This window comes from Rhagoletis zephyria, unplaced genomic scaffold (assembly GCF_001687245.7).
Source record: "Rhagoletis zephyria isolate East Lansing unplaced genomic scaffold, Rhagoletis_zephyria_1.1 Rzeph_scaffold_02655, whole genome shotgun sequence".
In the NCBI taxonomy this organism is placed as follows: domain Eukaryota; kingdom Metazoa; phylum Arthropoda; class Insecta; order Diptera; family Tephritidae; genus Rhagoletis; species Rhagoletis zephyria.
Genome location: NW_016159739.1, coordinates 41,956 through 54,325, shown reverse-complemented (window position 1 = coordinate 54,325; position 12,370 = coordinate 41,956). Strand labels below are relative to the sequence as shown.

The window sequence follows — 12,370 nt, the reverse complement described above, 5'->3', positions numbered from 1 at the left end:
ACACCTACATAAACTGCTGAAGCAAAAAGTTCCTCATCAGAAAAAAAAAATATTTTTAAAGAATTTTCTCCACTTAACAACAACAGTATTATTGAAAATTAAAGAAAAAACAAACCTAAGTAATTAAATTAATTGCAACAACAAATATTCCTAATAACCAACAGCAGAATTGTCGATAGAGATACACTGTAAAGCAAGAGCAGCAGACATTTTTTGCAAAAAAAAATTAAATCGAAAATAAAAATTTTTGAAAAACTGTTTTCTAAAAAACTTTCAAAACAAAAACTTTGGAACATATAATTTCGAAAAAAAAATTTAAAGAAAATTTCGAAAAAATTTTTAAAAATAAAATTGTATTGAAAATTTCTGCAAAAAACAGCTTATGCTAAAACTACAAATAAAAAACAATAACAAAAAATAAAAATAAAATTCATAAGCAAAAACAACACTAAAACCCAGCCAGAGCATAGTATAGCAAACGCTTTTGTGTGCGGTTAGAGTGCAATCGGCCGCAACAAAAAGTCAGTGTTAATGTGTGTGTTTTTCGAGCGATGCAACTGATTGTTGACAAAATTCCCATGTTTTCGAAACAAACAACGAAACGTAATTCCAAAAAGTAAGTTGAAAAATTTTACCAAAAATAAATTAATTAGTATTGGAAAAAGTAAATAAAATACATATAAGAAAAGGGGATTTCAAAGAGCCAAAAAGCTATAGAAATTGGCAGATCTCAAAAAAAAACTTCGAAAAATTTGGAAAACTTTTGAAAAATTTTGAAAAAAATTTAGAAAAAAAACTAATTTTGAGCAACTGATAAAGAGATAGTACACATAGTGCAGTTCTGCAAATAAAATATGTTTGTGTCTTCGTCAATGTGTTTGTGTGCGTGAGAAAATGCGAAGCGTCAGCCTACCCTTTTGTAATTAACACAAAAAGCAACAACAATAGATTTTTGCACAAACAAAATTAAACGTCAAACTTAGACAATTTAAATTACTGCAACAACAACAACAATAAATTTGGGGAAAAACCGTAACCACTGTCACCAAACGCAGTAGCTGCTGAAAAACAACAACAACAATTGCATTTGTTCGCCATCCTTGGATTTATTAAGTGAAATTTAGGTAAAACATTCATATTTTTGTGAATTGCAAACCTAAATATTTAATAAAAACATACATATTATAAATAGCTTTGTGTTTAAAAAATTCAAAAGAAATAATAATTTGCTGCTTTTGTTGTATTTCAAAATATTAAATATTTAATTGGCTTTATTTTGTGTAAATAAACGTTAACAAAATTTGCGCGATTTGTAAGCTAATTTTGGGCATGACTATAATTTCCGTTTTCTGAATAATTTTTATTTTTTTTTTTTGCAAAGTGACATTACTTGGTCTATGTATATTGTTGTTGTTGTGTGTGTTATTTTTATTTCTCAATTCAGTTGAATTTTTTGTTGTTGTTTCATAAGAAAAAAATTTTCTTAGAAATATCGAAATTTTATTGGCTTTAATTTGCAGCAAAACATAATTTTTTGTTGTTGTTTGTTGTGATTTTAAGGTTGTATGTGTATGTGTATAAAGAAAAGTGAATATGAAATTTTTTTTAATTTTTTTTTATTTAAAAAATTGTGTATTCTTGAATCTTACTTATCTCGAGTTTCTACTTTTGGATTTCCACTAGCCAAAAATTTTAATAAATAAGATGGGCATTAAAAAACAATCGTGTCATTACATTACAAGAATAGTCATTAATTAGCTTTTTTTGCTAGAAACTTACCACCACCAAACATTTTTAATGTTTCTTAATCAGCAAGCAAATTTTACCAAGTGAGATGAAATCAAAATTAAATTTTTAATAGAAAGCAGATTTAAACTTATTGTTGTTCAAAGTTGAAAAAAATTATGGGCATAAATATTTCTTCAATAGGGAAATGATATTAATAAATATCGCTGAAATTCGTTCAACATTAAATTGTTTTAAAAATTTATAAAAAAATAAAATTTAGTTATTAACGTTAAGCATTTTTTCTTTTCCTGTTCTTTTGCCGGGAAAATGTTAAAAAACACTTTTTTGCTTTCAAATTTTATATCAAAATGTATATATTTTTACTTTCGACTTTTTTTTACTTTTTCCATTGTTTTTTTTTTTACTTTCACAATTCTTCAAGTTTTATCGAGAAGAAAATGCAGTATATAAACGCAAATCTAAGTTAAGTTACGATATAAAAAAAAAAAAATCCATTCGAAAATAGTTCAAGTTTTTTCGAAAACAAAAGTATTTCTAAAAAATCAGATCAAATAAGCTTAAAATTGTAAAAAAATATTTTAAAATCAAAATTTTTTAATATATATATATACATATTTTTTTTTTTTTATAAAAAAAAAAACTAAGCAAAAATTCTGCAGGTGTGTATTGTGGTGATCGCTCGCAGAAAAAGTGTTCAACAGCCTTCTTGGCGCTCGTGTCGTTACAGTTTCGGCAGAACCTGCGTAAAGGTAGTGTCTTCTGCAGAAGACAGCCGTGAGTTTGTAGACATTTGCATTGCTCATTCCCAACATAGATCTGGTTTCTTAGCGGGTCGTAGGTATTTCAGATCTGTTATGTCTGAAAATTATATCAACTCAAGAGATTATAATGGACGAACTAGAGGAGCAAGAGACGAGCACCAGAAGGAGAGCGAATCACTTGAGCCTTGGGAGAGTACTTCCGGTACTGGAACAGATGAAGTTTACACTCAAGGTGCTTCACGTCTTTGTAAAGGCAGCCTCGGCTACCTCGGAAAATAAAGGAAAATGTGTCCAAGCAAAATGAAAATGAAATCAGCCAACATAATAAGCAGATCAGCAACAACCCAACCCAACCCTAATCCAAAGTCTGAAACAGAGCTGAAAACTTTGCCATATATGGAACAAATGGAAGAGCCTCAACGAAAGGCGATGTCATCCGTACGGCTCAGANACAGATTTAGTAATAGTCGACGATTAAAAAGTGGCGAACTAAAAGAACGGTTATCACAGAACTGGAGAATAAAGCGAGCTTCAAGAACAACGACCTATACAACTTTCGGAAACAATATTATCGCGCATAGCCAAACAGCGTAAACAACAAAATGACCAAAGTGGAAAAGTTGCAGGACTTGAAAGAGAGACGTGCTCTAGAAGCACATTGCGGCAGAGACAAAAACCAGAGCTGGGAAGGCTACAAGCTTCTAAGGAAAATTAGTTTCTTGGAAAAAAGTATCTGAGAGAGAATACAGTAGGATGCGGTACGAAGGAATAGCGCAACACTGGATCAATCGGAGTTAGGAAATACTATCACGGCAAATAGAGCCAGGCGAAAAATTAAAAGTCGCACGATGAGAAAAGTGTAGCAACAACAGAAATTGTGTTGCAATAAAAAGAACAAAAGTGATTTAGCACTTTGAGGGCCATCGAGGCATGAACAATCGTTTGAATATATAATCTTAGAAATAATACATGATAAGCCAAAAAATACCATTCAAGCATCAACGGTCGGAGCAAAAACATGATGATCAACAAGTGAGAGACAATATGGCGCCATCAAACAAAGTAGGAGAGAACTTAAAGAGTCAAGTAATGCAAATAAGCAAACTAAGTAGAATGCTGAATATCGCTCGATCAGCTAAATGAGCAACGAAAGAAGCAAAGGGATGATCCGGTAAATAACGAAATTAAGAAACGCCATTCATCACGACAATAGCAACCGTATGATGAAATGAGAAATGATTTTCCAAAACAGTTACGCTAAGAAAAAGAATCCACCAGAGATAATATGGATCTACCAAAATCTTCAAGCTCTGCTAGCAGGCAACAAAAAGTAAATGATCAATAAGAAACCGCCGAAACAGTTGAGTATATCAAGGGTTAATGCTATTGTAGAAAAATGTTTTCCAGCACTTGCCGCCTTCCCTTTTTTATCATGGCTTGTTACTCGTTTCACAAAATTTAGATCGCTATTTAAGCGTTGAGTAGAGCGATATCGGAGGGGAGAGAGACGCTAGCGGCTGTGAACAATTCAGTCGTGATTTTGGGCATAGTATATTATTTGAAGTCCATGCAGCTTATTAAGCACACGATGACTTCATCTTTGCTCAACGCTCTCTTATCAGCTAATAATTCCCCGAAAAATTTATATATTTTTTTTTAATATTTTTGCAACATTTTTGAATGCATGTATGTATGTATGTATACATATAAACTTATTTGACTAAAATGTGGAAATTCTTTGTCTGCTAATTTTTGCTTAATTACTTGTTTACTTTTTAGCGCAAGAAAAAAATCGCAAATTTTATTTTGTTTAAGCTAAACAATAAATGGTTAAGCGAATATATACACTGGCGGCAGAAATAATAGATTCGTCGTACTTTGAAGAGTTTGGGCTATATCTCTTTAGTTTATTTTATGTTTAATATTTTTTATAAAAGCCCAGGTAGTTAACAACGACAAACATCATATAAATCCGCTTTTGAAACTTTGAACAAAAATCATAAAAATTCGACAATTTTTCATCAAATTTTCATAATTTTTTATTCAGAATTTTTAGAAAAATTGTTGGTATGCAGTTTTGTAGCCCATTCAATTTTAGTATAATAAACTGTAAATTTTAAGTGGCTAGAAAATACCGTTAATTTTTGAAAAATTTTTTTTCTCAAACTTTTGAATAAAAAGTGTGAAAATTTGGTGAAAATTTGTCGAATTTTTATAATTTTTATACAAAATTTTAAAAGTGGATTTATATGGTGTTTTTTGTATAACTACCCAGGCTTTTATAAACAAAATTTTCAAAGTAAGGCGAGTCTATTATATCTGCCGCATACATAAATATGTATGTACGTAAAAAGATAATGCGCTGTTTAAGATAAGCAATCGTTTTTCGTAGAAAATATACAAAAAAAATGTGTTTTAAAATATCGTAAAATATTTGAAGCAATATCATATCAAAAACAAAAACCAATTGTCTTCGCATGTATCAAAATTATCTAAAACAAAATCTTTTATCGCAATTTTCTGTCTGCTCTCGCCTATTTACGCACTTTTAATGCTTTATTGTCAGATAATAGATATTTTTTTTTAAACAAGCTTTTGGTTATAACTGTACTTTTTGTTGTTATTATCGCACTTGTTACGGTTTTAAATTTGTACATACTTACATATGTATATATTTATACACATGAATACATTTCTACCTTCTACATACATATATATGTAGTAGTATCATCAATGTGCGCCTGTTGCGTTTTCCACGTACATATTTCAGTTAACTTGATAAAAAAAAAGAAAAATGGTTAAAATACAGAGAATTTACCAACAGCCATGCTTATCTATTGAGCTTTTTCGCTCTGTTTTTCGTAGTTGTATATTTGTTTAATTTTTTTATTTTTTTCTGTTGTGCAAAACAACATTGTGATAATTTTTTAGGTCAAATTTTACCTTTATTCACAGCAAAAAATGTGTATGGAAAAATTTACATTCAGATTAAGTGCGCGTGTGAGTGTGTGAGTAATAGCGTTAGTGCGATGCAAAATAAAAACTGAATGATTAAATACTTCAGTAAGAGTATCTACATATTTACATATGTACATACACATGTAAGTACATATATGCAGAATCACTGATTGAAGAAAAAACGAAGTGAAGAGAAGTAAGCATTCAAGAGTTTTTATGTCAAGGTTCGTTAAAATATTTTTGGAAAAAATATCGGTATCGAAATTTTTCGCTATCGATATTTTTTTGATGCAGATGTCTATTTTTGTTATAGATATTTTTTTATATCGATATTTTTTGTTATCGATATTCTTCTATATCGATATTTTTACTATCGTCGTTATATTTATCTTCATCGATACTTTTATCATTGTAACAATTTTATTTTCTTTCTTTCAACTACTAATTAATACACTTTTTGTTATCGAAATTTTTTTTGCTATCGACTTTTTTTTGCTATCGATAACTTTAACGTCATCGTTTGATGATCTTTTGATTATAATTAAATTAAGAGAATGGACCCGCAGCAGTAGCGAGTAATAAGAAAGCCTGTTACAATTCTTACTTGACGCCTAGCAAGGTGAATGAAAACTTTTAACCCGTCATTTACTTTTGGTACTTTTGGTCCCGTGAAGTTGCCGTTCCTTCTTCATCAATGTCAGGCCGATGAGTATCTTCCTTTATTACTGTTTGTAGGAGAAGCGGGTCTTCAAGCACCTCGAGAGCTACAATCGCTGTTGTTCTCATCACACCAGTGATGTCCATGCAGACTAATCGTGGCAGTACGTTGAGCTTGGCCTGCGGGGATATGGATTCGGTGAGTTCAGTTATGAGAATCTAAAGAACGTGCACGGTAAATCTTCCTGGAAGATAGACATTTTGATGTTTGTGCAAAGAGTTTTCTCTAAGAAAACCTCTATCTGTCCGATATGCCTTTCTACGAGCCTTTTCATGGTTTTTAGTACAAAGGTTCTAATGCTAATGAACCGATCAGACTTTGGTTGGTCTCCTGATGCCACTTCCCCCTTAGGCATGCATCAGACCAACAATTTCAGCCATTGTGCCACTGCAGCGTTTGGGATGCACAGGCATAATATGCCCGGAATGGAGGGCACAAGACAACGGCAATTCAATATTAAATATGAGTTTCTCAGCGCATTTCTAAAAAAATAACTTTTAAATTCGTAAGCCAGCAAACGCTGTGCTGGACGCTAGACATTTAACACGTTTATCAACATTTTTCTTATGTGCTGTGTTGTTGCTCTATTTTACTATTTTAACGAAGTTTACATGCACACATATTTTCATTTTATTGAAGCGCATACTAACACAAACAAATACTATCATACAAATATGTCTACATGTAAGTATTCGAATTTCAGCATTTCCCTTTGCTGCTATCAAAAGAGTTTTCCACCATTTCTTCTTCCTCCTCCAGCACACCGCAAAAAAAAAAAAAACAACTCTAAGATGAAGAAAATTTTCCACTACCCTTCTTGCACCCGTCGTATATATGTATGTATGTATACGAATTCTATACGCCGCATCTGCAAGAAGGAAGTCAAGTCAACGAGAAAATTCTATGCTGTTTTAGAGCTCTTTGCTTTGACTTAGAGAATTGCTGAAGATTTGTTTTGTGATACTTGTTTTTTGTTTTTGTTTTTACTATTATTGTATTTATTTTCTATTGTGTGGCTTGGCTACCACACATACACATACTTCAGCGCTCACTCACAAAGCGCAATTCATTTGGCTAGGCTGGCACTTTCTTTTGGGTTTAGTTTTTACTCATGGATGCCTCACACTTTCGAGCGGAGGCAGCTGAAGCATTGCGACCCCGTAAATGAAACGACCGACGACCGACGACCGACGACCGATAGGCAGATCATTCACTTATTGTACTTTAGTACTTACAGTTGTAAGTATGTATGTATTTATGTGAGTTTTGTATAAGCATTTTCCATGTTTAGGCATCATTGCTGTGCGCTCCCATGTCGATCAACTGCCATACATCTACATGTACATATCTATCTTTGTAACGCTGCTTTTTGGTCGCTTGCTTACTCGTTTACCAAAGCAACAACAAACAGCGCATTTTCTTCGAGTGAGCATCTCGCTGGCTGGAAGAGTTGGCATTTACTACTTATAGAGATATCTATTGCAAGCAGCGTCTTTATGCCTTCTCAGGCATATCTTTAGAATGCACACAGCCACACACACACATCTATACACTGCATTCTTATTTTTTATTTTTTGCAGCCAAATATATTTTGGTGCACTTCGTTATTCATAGTTTCTGTGCCTTCGTTAGCGGAAGCATAGGTTCGCTTTTATAGTTGCTGCAGTGCACCTATATACATATATAGATACATATGTATGTGTACAACTACAAAAGTAGTATCTCTGCAGTGTGCCCTGTGCTGGTAACGGCGTAAGCAAAGATCATTCATGCATTTTGTATAATTTTGTAATTTCTTTCAACATCGATGCTCTTCTCTTCGGAGCTGCTGCTGCTGCTGCTGCTGTTGAGGCATCTTGTAACACAATTACTGTGGCAGTTTCTTTGCTTCTGACTTTTTTGCAATTCCATCAAATTCATTGCCTTTCTGGGTATATTATATATGTGTGCACCTATTTATATACATTAGAGTGCATCACTTCCCATACAAAAAAAATAAAATAAAATAAAAATCGGTACTGTTTTTCCATTGGAATTATAAAATCTATTATATGTATTCTAAGACTTCTGCCTAAATATTTTGGGAAAATATGCAGATTTACGTGAGCTGGACCGATTTGAAAATACCTCCAAAAAATGGAGTTTTTTTTAAATAAAAATATGCAGTTTTTTTTTAAGTAAGTTTTGAAATAAATCTTTGCAGTTGACCCAACAGTTTAAGGTAATTTTTTTTTTTTAATATGTATTTAAAAAAGTTTTCAACGTAATCATAATAATGAGATTTTCGAAGCAATTTTTGAGCTTTTTTCAAAGATTGGTTTAAAGATTGGTTATAGTTGTGGCTGAGTTATTCAACTTTTCCTTAAACCAACCTTTGAAAAAAGTTAAAAAAACAGCATAAAATATCTCATTTTTTTGATTCCGTCGAAAAACTTTTTTATAACCATATGTATGTATATGTATTTATGCAAATTTTTTAAGCTTAAACTGTTTTATCGTCTGAGGAGATTTTTTTTTCAAACACTACTTTAAGAAACAATTTTTATTCGCGCAAATCTTAATATTTCTCCGAGACTTTATTTTGGTGATGCAGTCTAATATACCTACATACATATGTATGTATCTACCTATTGCTTGTGTGTTGGCATTTACTTGTGTATCTATCAAGCGCTTGTCTTTTTTTGGACAATTTAGCCAAATAAATATTTTTCCCAAGGCCAAAAATAAATGAGGTGAACAACAAAGAAAATATGTATGCACATATGTACCCGTACATATGTCCATACATACCTAAATATGTAGGTACATATTTTTATCAGCAAGTAGAAAGTATAAAGTGAGTGTGTAGCTATATGGTTGGCTGCTTGGAAGTGTAGAAAATTTCATCAGTCAGTAGAATATTTTTTCTTTTTTTAGTTAAATTTTTATTTTTTTTTTTGGGGGGGTTTTTGGAAGTTTACCGTTATCTAGGTCTTTTTAAAGACAATGCCCCGCTTGTATGTGTTAGTGTGTGTGTGTGCTTTTATTTTCTATTTTATTTAAATTTTTCATTTCTTATTACATACTATAATTCGCTTACTGGCAGCGCATCTGCTGCGCATTCACTGCCCACACTCGTTTTTCTCGCTCGCTTTACGCTTCCATCTACATATTTAGTAGTAGCTACTCGAAAGATCTGCTTGTTGATGGTAGAGCTGGAGCTAGCTAGCATTGGCATTTCGGTCGTTGTACTGTTACAGAAAATTTTTTTCTTTTTTCTTTAATATTAATGTTTTTTGTATTGTTGCTTTTAAGCACAAATTTAGTTTGAAGCCTTTAGTTTTTCGTGGTTCAAACGAGTTTAAAAATGTTTACACACTTGTGTTTGTATTCTTACTCACTAACGGATTGAAATTTTTGTATGGTATAACATATGTTGACCCTGATGGTATAACAGGCGTTTTTGTCTAATAATAAATAGCTCTCTTTTTTTCCAATTTGGCTTCACGCTTATAAAGAGTGTCTAAACATAATTTTCAATTAAAATAAATATAAAAAATATATTTTAAAAAAAACATCGAAAAGTGGTAGATGTGCCCCTATATTTCAGTTGCGAATTTGAATTGCACCCAAAAGTGTTTATCAAGCAAAAATTGCACTTATTTATATCAAAAATTAAATTTTTGAAACTCACCTCAAAACAACTAGTTGGCAACTAGTTAAAAAGAAACTAGTGCAAAACAAACTAGTTTGTAACTAGTTGGTTAACACTTTCATTAATCCATTGTAAAACGCTAGATATTTTCTAAAAATGAGCACAGGAAGTTACAACTACACAGCATGCCGCCACCCGATTCGCCTACAATCGCCGGCTGCTGTGAATATCTGAATTCAGCATGTTACCTGAATTTTCTCGAACAAAAAAAAAATGGAACATATTCTTTTTTATCAAATATTTTCCGTTTTCTCACTCCACAAATTCTCAACCGCTTGCCATATGCAATGAAAAACAGCTGCGCTACCAGCTATTCATATTAGCACGTGCGTAGGCGAGTGCAGCAGGATACATATGTAGCACAGCTCGAGCAGGCAGGTGAGCTGTAAAGTACACAGATTCTTACATAAATGTGAATGTGTAGGTGTAGTAGTTCGTTCTTTGAATAGCCCTGCTTGGATCTATTTAAGGATGAGCAGATTATTTGAAGGTTACTAATTGAGGAAATTATTTTAGGTACGAAATCTTATGTTATGCGCAAATATATGTACTTATATGGGTAGTACACATGCATATACATATGTACATATATATTAGGTTGGGTCAATTTTGATTTTAATAAATCGCATGGTAAGTGTTTCCCACTTCTGCAGGTAATTCTAAGAGAAAGTATAGAAGAAACCATGGATGAGAAATAAGTTTCAAGCCTGCACATTTTTAAATTAACAAATTATTTTTGCACGATAATAGTTTTTTTTCACCTTTTCTTAAAACTTTTGCATATAAAGTGTCTGTATTTAAGTTCCTTACATTTGCTTTATTTGTTTAACTATTTTTAAAAAGTAAATATATCTGGTTTGTGAATTTTAAACTTGAAAGATTAATAAACAGTAAAAAGTAACGGCGACAATTTTTTATTATTATTATTTTTTCTTTTTTTCAAAAAGAAATGGCAAAAATCAACGGTAAGTCTTAGCTACTTTCACTTTATTTTAATAAAATTTAATAGACTACGAAACTGTATACTCCAAATCTTTCTCAGAAATCCAACTAAAAAGCTTTACCTTACATTTTTATAAAAGTTTGCATTTTTTTTTTTTTANAAATTTTTTATTTTTTTTTTTATTTTTTTTTTTTAAAGCAAAAAGCAACTTTTAGCTACTTTCACTTTATTTAAATAAAATTTAATAGACTACGAAACTGTATACTCAAAATCTTTCTCAGAAATCCAACTAAAAAGCTTTACCTTACATTTTTATAAAAGTTTGCAATTTTTTTTTTAATATTGCACAAAGTTTGAAACTTGGATTTAAAAAATTTTTTTAAAGAGTAAAATATATCTTTATAAAAAAACATAAAATTAGATAACAAAAAAAAATAGATTGTTAAAACTTTTTTGTATGGTAAATCAATTAAAATGTTATAAACTAAAATATAGCCATCAGTTGTAACAAAAGTTGGGCATAGAGCAAAAAAAATAAAATTTTGAGAAAAAGTAATTTATTCTTTTAAATATGCGCAGGTTAAAAACTCATTTCCGAATTATAATTTCTTCTGCATTTTCTCTTAGAATTTTCTTTAGAAACAGAAAACACTATACGATTCGTCGAAAAACTTTCGCCCGAACAATGTGACCCACCCTAATATATATGTATATATGTATGTATGTACATGTATCTGTGAATGAACGAAAATTAATAAAAGAACTGGCAGGCAGCTGCAACGAATTTTTATGTTCCTTAAGCGACGTAAGGCCCATAATAAGGACGCTGTGTACTGCTATTTTCCNACTGCATTTCCTCTTAGAATTTTCTTTAGAAACAGAAAACACTATACGATTCGTCGAAAAACTTTCGCCCGAACAATGTGACCCACTCTAATATATATGTATGTATGTATGTACATGTATCTGTGAATGAACGAAAATTAATAAAAGAACTGGCAGGCAGCTGCAACGAATTGTTATGTTCCTTAAGCGACGTAAGGCCCATAATAAGGACGCTGTGTACTGCTATTTTCCGCTACAATCACAAAAAATATATTTTTTTCTAATTTTTTTTTTAAGTTTTGCTGTTTTCGAAAACAACTAAAATAAAATCAGTTTAACATTTTTGAAAGAAGTTCGTAAAAAAATTCAACGAAAGCTGGCATATATGGGCGCATAGCCACACCTTTAAGTTTCTATGATTTTAAGCGGCTATAAACTGTCATTAGACAATTCTCGTATTTAGTTCAGCCAAGGTTGTCTGATGAAACATTCAAGTACATAATTTTTTGATGTATTGAACGATTTANAAGTTTTGCTGTTTTCGAAAACAACTAAAATAAAGTCAGTTTAACATTTTTGAAAGAAGTTCGTAAAAAAATTCAACGAAAGCTGGCATATATGGGCGCATAGCCACACCTTAAAGTTTCTATGATTTTAAGCGGCTATAAACTGCCATTAGACAATTCTCGTATTTAGTTCAGCCAAGGTTGTCTGATGAAACA

At 31.5% G+C, this 12,370-nt stretch overlaps 1 protein-coding gene across 1 annotated transcript in view; it reads left to right on the top strand.

Moving 5' to 3' along the window:
• The first annotated feature begins 386 nt into the window (after positions 1–386).
• Positions 387–12,370, top strand: part of tna (Zinc finger MIZ domain-containing protein tonalli) — a 53,101-nt gene continuing 41,117 nt past the window's right edge. Inside the window, exon 1 of the mRNA XM_017621971.1 lies at positions 387–616. Within this exon, the coding sequence (XP_017477460.1) occupies positions 552–616 (65 nt within the window). The 5' untranslated portion in view covers positions 387–551. The remainder of the gene's footprint in view (positions 617–12,370) is intronic.